The sequence below is a fragment of the Ursus americanus genome, chromosome 23 (assembly GCF_024610735.1).
Source record: "Ursus americanus isolate L20-20 chromosome 23, mUrsAme1.1.p, whole genome shotgun sequence".
NCBI classification, from domain to species: domain Eukaryota; kingdom Metazoa; phylum Chordata; class Mammalia; order Carnivora; family Ursidae; genus Ursus; species Ursus americanus.
This window is the reverse complement of record NC_142149.1, coordinates 38,112,447-38,126,288: the sequence shown is the minus strand read 5'-3', so window position 1 is coordinate 38,126,288 and position 13,842 is coordinate 38,112,447. Positions and strand designations below refer to the sequence as shown.

Here is a 13,842-nt window from a genome sequence, read left to right as displayed (position 1 = left end):
GGAAATCTGTAGGTATAAGTGAAATTCATGATTTTTTATAATGTGGGAAGCTAGTTTGATTTTTTTTTTTTAACTGTAAGTCGGGAAAAACAAAAACAAAAACCCAAACACTCTGTGGGCTGCATGTGGCTTAGCGGGGAACAGTTTGCGGAGTCTACGTTAAGTTGCCCAGGACCTACTGTGCATCCTTTGGTTCTTGTCACCAGTACTGACCTTAGATTGGTTGATGGAGTCTCTGCCTTAAGCCCCAGGCTCTAGTTGACCTCACTTGGGTCCTGTCTCTTCCTTACAGGCCTAGGAGTTTGAAGGCTAAGGGGAATGACCATGTAGAGCTCATGCCTCCTTCGAGACCATGCTCCTGACTCACTGGACTCTGGAAAAAAGAGTCTGCCCCAAAGCCCCAGCCTGTTTCCAGAGCCTGTGTGGACCCCCGTCCTTCAAGGCATCCTGTACCTCTTGGTGTGAGCATCTTTACCCCTGAGGGATGGCCGAGGGATGGCTGTTTGCAGAGTGGGGGCTGTGAAGGAATAATGTGAGTTCCCTTGGGTCCCTAGAGTAGAGTGCACACAGAACGGGCAGGACAACCAGCCAGGGTCCTGTGTTTCCACGCCTGTCCCTGGCACAGCAACTGTTTGGGGTGGGCCTGCTTGTGTGCCCAGTGTGGGTGAGGCTGTCATGAGAGCTCTCACTGATTCACATTTACCCTGGGCCAGGCAGCTCTGAGCATGCCTACAAGCTGTGGCCCCACTTTACAGATGAGGAGAGCAAGGCACAGAGGAATAAAATAAGTTGTGCACAGCTAGTAAGTGGCAGAGCTAGGATCTAAACCACAGTGGGTAAGAGCAGACTGGCTTCGTGGCCAGCCCACTGTGCAGTCCGCTCAGTCTCCGCAGCCCCCCTGGATGGCCAGCCCGCAGGGGTGGGGGGTGGCAAGGACCCGGCGGCCTCCCTCCCCCGGACCTGGGCTCGGCAGGCAGCGGGGGCTCGAGGAGCGCCTGCTGGGTGGCTGAGTGAGGGCCTCCCCCCTGCCAGGCCTCCCGCCGCCCCAACCCTCGGCCTGCCTCGGCCCGGCGGGGACGGCGGCGCCTGGCAGCGGGGGATTTGGATGCGCCCCCCCCCCCACCTGGGGGTTTGGCGCCCGGGGACTTTATCTCGATTCCTTCGGACAGCCCAGCTCCTTCCCGGCATGCCCCGCTCGCAGGAGCCGCCCGCCAGTCCCGCGCTCGGACTTTGCTATCGGCGGGGCCGGGCGGCCGGAGCGCCCCCGGGATGCGTCCTGCCGCCGCGGCTGAGGTGGGTGGGCCTCGCCGCGCCCCGGTGCCGCGGGAGCCAGGGGGTGCGGGCGCGCGAGGTCGGGGGGCCGGAGATTGGGGCTGATGCCGGGGGGGGGGGGGGGCGGCCGCCCCTTTGTTGGGGCCGTGGAACGCGCGGCGCTGCCCGGCCGCCCCGCAAGTTGGGCGAAGTTGGAGCTGCGCGCCTGGGAGCCCTGCGAGCCCCGCGCCGGGCCGGGTGGGGGTCCCTTCCTCCCGCCTAGGTGTTGGGGCGGCTCGCCTGGGGGGCCGGGCAGGGGGGAGGAGGTAGGGGCCTGGGGCTGAAGGAGAAGGGGGTGGGGGAGACAGACAGACACACATACACCAAGAAACGGAGACCTACCCAAGCTCGTACAAAGAGGAGACAAAAACTCATCCTGAAACACACAGAGAAAAGGAAAAACACACAAAGATTCATACAGACAAATCACGGAATAAGGCAGCAAAAACTCAGAGAAAGCTGGTCCGCCTCAGAGAAACACACTCAAGCGCCCCAGGAAGAGAGGAAACAAAGCGGGTGGTCTTGGAGGCCATGGCGTAGGGGGAGGGGAAAGGAAACACCAGGGAGGGGGTAAGATGTCTGGAGAGGAAAATGGAGAGACACGGAGACAGACACAGAAGTGAGAGGAGGAAAGAAAACGGGCTAAAGCAGGTAGCCCTTTAGGAGGGACCATGTAGAGAAACACACATTTGGAGAAATTGAGGCAGACCCTGAGAATTACCTCCTGCCTCCCCCAACCCCCCAAGGGAGATAAAGAAATGCAACAGACAGACCGTAGCCTTCTCACCCTCCTGAGCAAGTGAGTTTGAGGTGGCAGAGCAGCTGCTCTGTGAAACCCTTGAGAAAGGCCTCCTTGGCACTTTGAGCCAACCAAGTCCACATGCTGTCCGCCTGGCAAACTCCTACTCATCCTTCGAAACCCAGCTCAAACTTCCCCTGCCCTGTGAAGAAGGCTTGCCCAGAAAATGTCATGCAAGCACAGTTGTCTCTTGTCTGTGTACCCTGCCATGTGGCATAGACACAGGGAGTTGAGGAGCTGGGAAAGAGACTGACAAGCAAACAGCAAACATTTGTCCGCCTGTCCACCTCTTTCTTCCTCTTCAAGGTTTGGGGTCCGTGTCTTATTTATCTCCAGAATGCTGTCTAGTGCTTGGTGCCTAGCCGATGACCCATAAATGCTTATTGAATGACAACTGGGAACATTTGGACACTTGGAGATATGTAATATAGAATAAGACCATCGTCCTGGACTCCTAGCTCAGAGCCCCTCTTTTGCAGGTGAAATTAAAGCCCAGACAGGGAAAGAGACTTGCTCAAAGGCACAGAAGTAGGCTCCTGCAATGAATACATACTTCTTTGAGGCGCCCTTGTTCCTCTGCCAGGTCTAAAATAGGTGTGGAAGAACGTCCTGAGTGAAAACAGGCAGTAGGCAAAGAACACTTGAACACCAGTTCTAAGTTTCCGACACGGAAACTGACAGTCAAATCCCTTTCCAGATTTTTTAGAATCTTCTTCCCTCCTTAGAAAAGAAAAGGGAGGTGAACACCCATCTCAGTTTAAGTGGATGGGTTTCTGCTTTCTGACTTCAGAAACTTGGACAAATTACTTAACCTCCCTGAACCTCAGTTTTCTCAACTGTAAAATGGGGCTATTAATACCTACCTCAGGGTTAATACACAAAGTGCCTGGCACAGAGGAGATTCTCAGTAAATGCAATCCGGCCCTTCGTAGGAGGATATTCTTTCACGGTCTTCGTGGAGATGCGAAACAATAGTGCTAGTTGAAATGTTTCCTTTTGTCCGGGTTTAAAAGGTCATCCTGGTCCAGCAGGCGGCAAACTCTTAATTAAACAAAAGGCAAATTTGGGGCAGGACATAAAATGCATCTTGATTCTATTCAGGCCCTCAGGCCTCTGGAGGTGACTTGGGGGGACCTGGCCCCCCAAGCAGGTAACTTGGTCTCTGCAGGGGACTTGGGGGAAACTGGCTCTCCACGCCCCCCCCAGCAGGTAAGACCCCCACTGCCCCACTCTCTTTTGCTGCTTCTTTACCAAGGCCTCCTCTGCCCTTGTGTCTTCTAAGATTTAGCCCATGCTGGGGATGTGACGGGGACGGAGCGAGCCCCCCAGAAGCATGGAGACGGTGGTGATTGTGGCCATAGGCGTGCTGGCCACCATCTTCCTGGCCTCCTTTGCAGCCTTGGTGGTGGTTTGCAGGCAGCGCTACTGCCGGCCTCGAGACCTGTTGCAGCGCTATGATTCCAAGTGAGTGGGCCCAGGGAGGGCAAGAAGGACAGGTGGGCTCTGCCAGGGGCTCTAGCAACCGGAAGAGAGAGGAGCCCAAGAAGTTTGGCATCGGACAACTCTAGCTTAGCTTTGTGTCTCTAACATGGTACTTGAAGGCTTCCTTTCCAAGAGAGACCTCAGAGCTTTAGCTATGTCCTGAGCCTTCTCTGACTCTGTCACTGAGCTAAGGAGAAATTCCCTGAACATGTTCGCCTAGCACAAAGCCGTGGCCATCTCTCCGGAACTGGCCACCTCTTTCCAACCAAACTCATAGGAACAGAAATCCCGTGCCTGCGCTCCAGCCACACATGGAAGCAGCAGATACTGGATTTTGTGAAATCCTGGCATGGGGCTGGCTCCTTCTTTGCACAGATTTCTTCATGATGCATTCTGTGTGCAATAGATTTTATGAGCAAGATCCTGTTTTCCGTTTAGGGATGTTTTAATTGATAGACCCCGAAGGGACCATGACAACTAACCCTTAGTTTCTCTGACCCCTCTACTGAATCCTGTCGGCTTCTTTGTTAAGTGGTGAATTTGTAAATGCCCGTCTATACGACCCAGGAAAGCTCTGCTATTGAATGGAAGGCTGTGGCATCTCATGTTGTAAAGAACCTTGTTGTAAAGTAGATGTTGTTCCTTCTGCCACTTCTCCTGTAGAACGAGGAGGGGGTGGGGGTTATGTGGGCAGACCTCCATCCTTCCAGTCCTTCCTGAGAGTGATTCTGCACACCAGGTAGGTTTGGGTAATAGGAACTTCAGCTTCTCCATATAAGGTAGGCTTGAAGGGAAAATAAAATTTTGTTTTGGTTTGGTTTGGTTTTTTAAAGTAGGCTCCATGCTGGGTATGAGGTCCAAATGCAGGGCTTGAACTTATGATCCTGAGATCAAGACCTGAGCTGAGACAAGAGTCGGACGCCTAACCGACTGAGCCACCCAGGAGCCCCAAAGGGAAAATAAGCTGAAAAAGGACGTTATTTTGTGCGGAAGGAGCAGCCCCGTCTAAGACCTGTCTGTATTTATGGTTGTGGCTCTGCTCTTTCTCTTAGCGGTTCGTCTCCTTCTGCTTCACTTTTCTTCCTTGCACCCCGGCCTGCCTCCTTGACGCACCTCTAGCCATGTGTCCTTCCTGCACCTGCAGCCCCCCCTGGGGTTAGGTTTGGATCCAGGACACGAGGTCAATGCTTTAACTTACTAACTTTCTACATTCTGTTGGGGGATACATGGCCCTCAGTGAGGAGAGGGTCAGCAAGAGCCACCCATCCTGAAGCCACTGTCCTGGGCTTTTCCTTCCAGGCCTATTGTGGACCTCATCGGCGCCATGGAGACCCAGTCAGAACCGTCTGAGCTAGAACTGGACGATGTGGTCATCACCAACCCCCACATTGAGGCCATTCTGGAGAACGAAGACTGGATTGAAGATGCCTCGTAAGGCCCGAGGGACCGTTTGTTTGCCATAATCCCCTGATGATGGCACACGGGGCTTCTGGGTGCTCTTTTCTGGCTTCCTTTGCCAGGCACTGCTGTGCGTCCGGGAGCACTGTGCCACCTGCTGCCGATTGCCCTCAGCTGGGGGGCGGGGCTCAGATATGACAGTGTTTGTCCTCCTCTCCCCTCATTTTGTAACTCTAAACACCGAGCCCATAGATGTGTGACAAAACTTGTTCCAAGGTCCCCCTCGTGTGCCTGGGTTATCCCTGGGGTGCCTGGACACAGCGTCCAGGGATGTAGCCTTTGTCTTCAGGGTCCCTCAGGGATCCCTCCATCCAGCAGGGCCCTCTACATGTTGAGATGTGTGTGCTGCTCCGAGCCCTTATCATTCACTGAGCAGCTGTGTGTGGGGGCGTTATGTGCCGGACACTGGGCCAGTTATTGCAGATATTAAACTGGGAGGAGAGACAGAATTCGACTCAAAACAGTATCTCCGAAGTGAGAGCGAGTCTCTGCGCACAGTCCCGTGGGCACACAGCGCTGGCGATCTCTAGAGCTGCCTGGGGTTGGGAAGGTAGAGGGGGCTTTCATGAAAGCTACCACGGAGTGGGTGCTTTTTGACCTGGGTCTTGAAAGATGAGGTGGTCACCAGACTGAGAATAAGGGGAAGGACACACGGGCTGGGGGGAACAGTGTCAGAAGCTCAGAGTTCTAAGGAAGCATGACTCGAAAGGTGAGCGCTGCCTGGAAGAGCAGCTGTATATGAGAGGGGGGAAGGGAAGGGAAGGGAAGGGGAGGGGAGGGGAGGGGAGGGGAGGGGAGGGAAGGGAAGGAAAGGAAAGAAGGTGCCTCCTCATTTAGCTCGTGGACTTGTTCAGTTGAACCTGAAGGCATTCCTGCTCTGGGCAGTGTCCCGGGGGGTCAGAGCTAGATGGGGGACGGAGCTGGTGTCAGGAGCGAGGGGGGCCTCGATAGGGAGGCACTGATGGATTCTTCTTGTCTCTCCAGGGGTCTCATGTCCCACTGCATTGCCATCTTGAAGGTAATACTTTTTGATTTCCATGACACGAGGGGGGAGGTCACCAGAGCACCCCCCATGCATGTACTGTTGAAAGGGATCTTTCTAGGAAGGGCACGGAATCCGTGCAAGAGGCTTTTTAAAAACATGCCTGACCCTTGGAATTTCTACTGTTTCTACTCCCTCCTGGATGGTTATTATACTTTAGCACTCTCCGACGCTTTCAGAGGTTTTGTTTCACCTGGTCCTCCTAATACAGTGACCGCATAGGTGGTCACTAGCCACATTTTCACCAACTGGGGAAGTCTGTGTGGCTGCCGAGGGGGAGCGGGACTCCCCACTTTCTCTCCGGGCCCTTTTATTTTTTATTAACAGAGAGCTCAGCCCTTTGCTCAGCAAGTTGAGTTCCGTGTCTGGACTTACCAGTTGCTAGAAAGTCCCTCACGGGCCCTCTCTGGCTGGGACAGTAGTCAGCTGAATGGGACAATCAGTGTTGAAAAATCCAAACCGTGAGTAGTAGGAGGCAGATTGGGTTTCTTTTAATTCTTGCTGCCTCTGCAATTGGGTGGAAATTGCATCCAGTTTGTATTTTGGCTAGGTTTTCTAGTTTGGGGTAATTTTTATAGTTTAAGCATTTGTTTTTTAATTCTCGCCTGATAGAATAATGATAATAGTGAAATATTTGGCCAGTTGCAGATATTGCTACGTTCCTCATCTCAGTAACTTGGGAAACCACACGTTTATCTTTTTGTCCAGTAATTATTCAACATTTCCAGAAAGACATCTTTATCTTTTCTTCAGTGTCATTCAGTACAACACAGGAAAAAGCCTTTTGGGGCTCCTGGGTTGGCTCAGTCGGTTGAGCGTCTGACTCTTGATTTCAGCTCAGGTCTTGATCTCAGGGTCGTGAGTTCAAGCCTGGTGTTGGGCTCCAGGCTGGGCGTGGAGCCTACAAATGAGTAAATAAATAAGCTAAAAAAGTCTTTCATCCCACCTCTCCTTTAGCTGTCTCTCTTGGGGGACAAAGGAGTGCCTAGTAGGAAATTGTTGTCACAGAGTCTAGGATTATTTAATTCCAAGAAGCTCTTGGGTGTAGATATGGTTACAGATAGATAGGTCTAACGACTAGAGCAATAATGCTATATTCCACTCCTGTCTCCCAGCTAGGATTGGTCCTGGTCCTCCCTGCCCTCGCCTATTAAAGGAGGAGGGTAAATGACACCTGAGGTAGGGGATAAGTCAGCAGGAAGGAGTCCTGCTGGACTGGAGTCAATGGCCCATCCAGAGAGTCTCCCATCAAAGAAGAGGCCCTGCAATCTGACGTCCCTTTTGCTTGGTTACTTGTGGCCTAGGCTCTATCTTGGGTGGCCCCTTGGCCTTCTTTCTGCCCTCCTTTCCATCCCCGAGTCTAAGGCAGGTCATGGAACCTATTTGCCAGGGAAAGAAGCACATCAAGGAGGTGTGGAAGGGGGGAAACAAAGCTTTTGGGGTGGCCAGCATGTTGACAGATGATGACAAAGGCCTCGTGTCATAGTCTTACCTTTTTCCTGCTATTTTTGAAGACCCTTCACCATCGTCCTGTTGAACTGAATGCTGCTTTTGGATGATGTGCTTCAAGGGGACAGTTGGCTTTTGTCCAGCTAGAGTTTCTGAGGCTGCCCCACTGGAGAGATTTAGCCTTCTGGAAGAATAAACCGGGAGGTGAAGGAATAGAAAGAGAACATAGGTTTTTTCCCCCTGAAACGAGGAGGTAAATTAGAGCACATGATTTTTCTTAGACAGATTATTTCAGCTTAGACTTCTCTAAGCCGAAACCCTGACCCCGATCTGAGTTTCCCACCCCTCCCTCCTCACCGGGCCTCGTTCTTGGCTTTTGTCTCTTTCTCCTCTCTCGTCTCTGTGTGCTTTTCACTTCAACTTGCCCACTAGGTTAGGGTCCCTGGGTGTGGGATGGAACCCAAGGCAGGCGCCATATTTGTTTGTGGGGGTGGGAGGTGCTCTTAGGGGCTAGGGCACCCCTCATCACCTCTCTCCTCCCTACTATGTTAGATTTGTCACACTCTGACAGAAAAACTTGTTGCCATGACAATGGGCTCCGGGGCCAAGATGAAGACCTCAGCCAGTGTCAGTGACATCATCGTGGTGGCCAAGCGTATCAGCCCCAGGTGAGCTGGTGGGCCTTGAGGTCCCCACACTCCATGCGGGGGGGGGGGAGGGGGGGGAGGGGGAGGGGTTGGAAGCTGAGGTGGCAGGTGGGTCAGGCTTCTTGAAGAAACCACATAGGAACTTCAGGTGCTTGTGTTTAGATACCAGAGACCAAGCCAGGGTGGTCTCACACGGTTCCCCCCACCTCCCACATAGGAACTTCAGGTGCTTGTGTTTAGATACCAGAGACCAAGCCAGGGTGGTCTCACACGGTTCCCCCCACCTCCCACAGGCCCCCTCCAGTCGGCTTTTTGGGCAGTTCTAGCATGTGACTAGTGCCGACATTTCTAGTCCGTTCTGCAGATCCCACTGTGGCTGTTCCCTCTCCCTTAGCCCCATACCAGCTGGGGCTGCCTTCCTTTCCTCCTTCCCGGGCTCTGGGCCAGTAAGCACATTTCTTACAGGTGTCCACACCCCTCTATGCAGTGACCTGCTGGCCATGCCACGCCCTGCCCTATTTGTACTGGAGTCTAGTTTCAGGGACTCACTCCTTGCTACCTCCCTGTCACCCACTGCCCCAGCCATGGCCCAGCCAGTAGCCTCCAGGACTGGGTGGGCGGGGAAGATGAAGCCATACTTCATTCAGATCTCCCAAATTCCGGGCTGTCTGCAAAATCCCATGTGGGAGGCAACCAGCAGGATTGCAGTCAACAACTACACCCCCTCATTTGGGCTTGACTATGGAGAAACACAAAGCCCTTTTCTTAGGCAGAGGGGTGGAACTGAGTTTGTGCTGCCATCTGGTGGCTGGTATGTGGATGTGCCTGAGTCGGGAGTTGGCCCCATGCAGGATCTTTTCTTCATCAGCCCGGCAACCTCACTGTCAGGGCTGCGCCTCCACATCCCTGGTGTGAACGGTGGCATCCCTGTGAGTTCCGGGGGCTCTCGGTTTCCTGGTTGCACGGCCTCAGGTAGATCACGAGGAACCAGCCGTCTGAAGGAAAAGGAAAGAGTTGCGCTTGAACTCTGTCCAGGGTGTTCAGTGAGTTGAGAAAGTGGGAGGGCGAGAATCCAGGGGAGGGACTCAGCCCAGAACAGTTGTTGGCTTTCTCTGGAGCTGTCCGGGTGGGTGTAGCTCTAGGGCTTGTATCAGCCAGGCCAGAAGGCCCTCCAGCCCAGGCTCTGGGCAAGCACCAGGCATTCCCCTGGCCACCCATTGGTGGTGGGGACGGCACTGTTCATCTCTGTTGGACCTTCATCACGCTTCCTGTGAGGATTAGCTCTGGTGCGAGAGGGAGGGTGTGGCATTGCTCAGAGGGCACACCTAACCGGGTGCCCTCTGGCCCGTCCTTCTGAGTCCCTTGGACTACTTCTAGAACGTTCCGTGCCATAATTCAATCCGTGTCCTTGCTTTATTTTTTTGCCTTTACACGGCTTTCTCCTTCTGGCAATTTTTTGGTCCCCATTGTTTTTCTTGCTGCATTTACTTCACACAGCGTGTTGATAGCATATTAGTTTCGAGGCGAGTGGCTTCAGCTTCGGGGTACTACAGAGAAAGGGGCCGGCGAGGACAGCAGCCCACGTTCCTCTGCATGTCCTCACCAGCCCCTCAGCCCCGAGACAAGAACACTGGAGAGCATCTATTTTTAAGTGCTTTTCAAAATCAAACAATGCATCATTATTCTTTCTTCCTGTCTATCAAGTGGTCCAGGAGGAAGGATTTGGATGAAAATCTTGAACCCTACAAATCAGAATGAATAGTAGTTCCTTTCTGAACTTGATTAAAAAAATTGGATAAATAACCACAAAGTGTACCGTAATGGAAAGGAAATCCAACGGAGCAGTTTGAACCCAAATTAAACTTGTAGGTTTTTTTTTAGTGTTTTATGTAACTATGTTCCACCATTTTTAAAAACACAATAGGAATAAATACTTACAAAAGTTAAAACATTGTAGAAATAGATTATCTGGAAAGAGAAGGAAGCCCTCATTCCATCCCAGTCCCCAAAGGTGACACTAGTGAATGGTGCGTGTGCCTGCATGCTACCCCACTCCCGCACGTCATAGCTTGTGTTTCTTGTTTTCATGCAAATGGATCAGTCACACTTTATATGCTGTTCGACAGCTTGGCTCTTTAATTTAGTAGCGTTATCTCGAATATCATTCCAGATGTGTGAACTTACGCTTTTTAAACTATGGGGACTTGAAACCAGAAAACAAAATATTCTCTAAACTGAACCAGAAGCCTTTCTGTTTGAGTCTGTCTGAGAATGCAAGAGCAATTAGAGAAGGAATCACCAAAGTTTGGGGCTCAAAGATCAGGAGAGAAGAATCGGGACAAGGAGAGGTAGAAAAGGAGGAAGGAAAAAAGGACAGAAGGAAAGTTCAATTCTGAAAACGTTTTGCCTCCACAGAGTGGACGATGTGGTGAGATCGATGTACCCTCCGTTGGACCCCAAGCTCCTGGATGCACGGTGAGCGGGAGGGAGGGGACATTCGGCTTCGGATGCCCGAAGCTCCCCATTTTATCACATCTGTGAGGTTCGCTCTTCGGGTTGCTGTGGAGAGGGCTGTTTGCTGGGCTCCCAGAGCTGCCTGGGCTTCGGGCACCATTCATTTCAGTGTGATTGGTGAGAGAGGCCTGTGCCCTTCCTGAAACCTGGGATTCGGGAGAGCCAGTCTTAGATTTTGAATTTTTGTAGTTAAACATCTGGCCACCCTAAGTCCTATCTGCACCTTCCCTCCCTCCCTCTTCCCCCCTCGGCTGCCTCTGCTCTTTGGACCCCGGAAGCAGACACGCCCCAGCTGTGAGTGCTGCCCAGTGGGTGGGTGGGGCAGGTGGTGAGCAGTGCAAGGGGAAGGAAAGGGACCGGGGAGCTCAAGCCGTGCTCACCTTCCAAGGAACATACCCGGGACCCCTCCCGTCTCGTTAAATTATATTCCTCTACCAGAGGCAAACTCATTAAAAACACCAGATTCTTTCTTCTCTTGGAGGTATATGACCATTTTCTAGAGCTGTTGTGTGTGGTGCTTGCCAGATAGACAGCGGCTCACCGTGCTTCAGCTGGTTTTTCCGCCCGCTCCTGTGGCTTACCCCGCTGCGTGCACGGGCTGGTACCGTGCGATACGTTCCCAAATGCATCACGCACACTCACTATATAAATGATATTCTACCGTGAATCTTCCAACACTGGGGGAAAAAACCACTCCTCCTCGATTTGGTTTTCAATGAAATTTTGTTTTTAGAGTGGTGTAAACCAGCCTGGGGCCGTATTGATTCGGAATCAACAAGGGATGCCCGAGGCAGGGGTATGTGTAGCCTTCCTGTCTTTAAGTGGGCAGCCGTTGGGGCTGTGCTCCTCCAACCGACCAGATCTGGACTGTCCTGGGAAACACTCATCTGGGAGATGTTCATAGGTGTGCCGCAGAAAACAGGCTCCACAATCTTTTTTTTTTTTTTTAAAGATTTTATTTATTTATTCGACAGAGATAGAGACAGCCAGCGAGAGAGGAACACAAGCAGGGGGAGTGGGAGAGGAAGAAGCAGGCTCATAGTGGAGGAGCCTGATGTGGGACTCGATCCCAGGACCCCGGGATCACGCCCTGCGCCGAAGGCAGACGCTTAACCGCTGTGCCACCCAGGCGCCCCAACAGGCTCCACAATCTTAAATAAGTTAGTGAGCCACGGCCCGTTGTACTCTTTCCTGAGAGCTTTATCATGCATGCTTAAAGGCCCAGGGAAGGCTTCAGTTAACCTTGCTGAAACCAGCCATTTCCAGATTTATTTGAGCGTGGAACCATCTTTCAGTTACTCCGCAGCCTCCTGGGGAAGGGCCTCCAGTTTGGAGAACACCAGACTAGAGTCTGTCCGTGTGGGCTTTGGTGCACAATCTCTCCTTTCTTGGGGAAACCGATCCTGTTGCTTTTTCTAGGACAACTGCCCTCCTCCTGTCGGTCAGTCATCTGGTGCTAGTGACCAGGAATGCCTGCCACCTGACCGGGGGCCTGGATTGGATCGACCAGTCCCTGTCAGCTGCCGAGGAACACTTGGAAGTCCTTCGAGAAGCAGCCCTGGCTTCTGAAACAGATAAAGGCCTCCCAGGCCCTGAAGGTTTCCTGCAGGAGCAGTCGGCCATTTAGTGCCCGCTGCCGTCCCTGGGTGGCTCCTCAGATCCTCGGAGCCCTCCAATCCCCACCCCCCACCCCCCGCACCCCCTGTAGTGTTAGATGCTCTCCCAGGCTCTGGAGCCGTGTGCATAGCTGGTGCCTCCGTTGCTGTTGCCCACAGTGGCTGGTGAGTGGCAGTCTAACACCACAGTTACAGGAGCCCACACGCACGCTCGTGCTGCAGAGCTTTACAAGCTGGCGGAGCGTCCCCTTTCTGTCGCTCACCTAGTGTTTTCAAGAAAATTGAGCCAGCATCGAAAAATCACAAGGTTTCGTGTTAAAATCAGAGTCTCTGGCTTCTCGTAGACAATCAGAAGATAAGGCAACTCTGACATGCATTTTCAGAAGACAATCAGCTGGCACTCCGTAGGAGCTGTCTCTTTCCACAGGGCTGCACTCTCTTGCCCCGTCTGGTTCATTTATTTGTAGTTATCTGCCTGGTCCCCCAGGCATCTGAGTCCCTCCTCCGCTTACCAGGTTTGGCTTTGAAAGTGAGCACCTCCGGGTTGATGGTTCCCTTTTTGTCCCTGTGCCTGCAATTCTACCTAGCTACCACTAGGAGGACAGTAAACTCACCCTGAGATTTCTGTCGAGTGAGTGGTTATTGAGTCGAATTCAAATGTATGGCGTGCGGTGGGACGTATTTGAGAACTGAGGGTGGAAGAAGAGAGCCTAAGAATCCTGAGGATACCTTGTGTGTATGACCCAAAAAGAGCTATTTAAAGACCCTTCCGAGTTGAGGCAGAAGTACCCCCGTAAAGTAGTTTCCACATGAGCAATGATATCCATGAAGGATGTGGTCCCCTTGCTTTTGAGATCTGTTTGTTTTGCAGATATTGAACGATGAGGGGCATTTTTATGACTGGAGACCTTTGTGGGACCCACAATCCCCACGGCATAATCTGGTTGTATACCCAAATTGCACGATGGCCGTCATAAGCATGTAGGAGAGACTGACGTACTTGGCTTCCTCCCAGGATCTCAGAGCCAACCTTGCTCTTGGGAGAGGGCCCTGGTTTGGGGGCTGCCCTGGTTCATATGCTGTGCTGTTTAGCATGCTCTGATCGCTGTGTCTGGTCCCATTTCATCTTCTCTGCCCTGACTCGTCGGCAGATGTGTCATTCTGATTCTAGAGACCCAGGAACCCATATTCCCAAGTCCAAGATTGGGGTCTTGTTTGTCACTGAAATGTGCCATTGGGCATAGTCCGTTCTCTCCTGCTAAGCAGGATGCTTCTGACCAGCACGTTGTATACCATTCCCACCAGGGAAACGGAGTCAGGAGCGGAAAGCTGGGGCCAGCTTGCATTGGACTGTTGGATGGATTCCTGATTACAGGGGCACCTTAGTGGATTGTCTGTTCCCATCAGCTCTGAACATGTGCTAAGCGTCTCGAACTTTCTCATCCTGCTGGTAGGCTGTGAATAGGAAATGTCCACAAGGCCACTTGGACTTTTCCGTTTGTGGCCTCCACAAAGAGACATCCA

At 52.5% G+C, this 13,842-nt stretch overlaps 1 protein-coding gene across 1 annotated transcript; it reads left to right on the top strand.

Moving 5' to 3' along the window:
* Positions 1-1,170: 1,170 nt before the first annotated feature.
* TMEM98 (transmembrane protein 98) lies at positions 1,171-12,943 on the top strand. Its single transcript, XM_045773541.2, has 7 exons — positions 1,171-1,293; positions 3,393-3,574; positions 4,892-5,023; positions 6,035-6,068; positions 8,094-8,209; positions 10,604-10,663; positions 12,122-12,943. Exons 2-7 carry the CDS (start codon positions 3,444-3,446, stop codon positions 12,327-12,329), a joined length of 681 nt encoding a protein of 226 aa, XP_045629497.1. The 5' UTR covers positions 1,171-1,293; positions 3,393-3,443; the 3' UTR covers positions 12,330-12,943.
* The last annotated feature ends 899 nt before the right edge of the window (positions 12,944-13,842 follow it).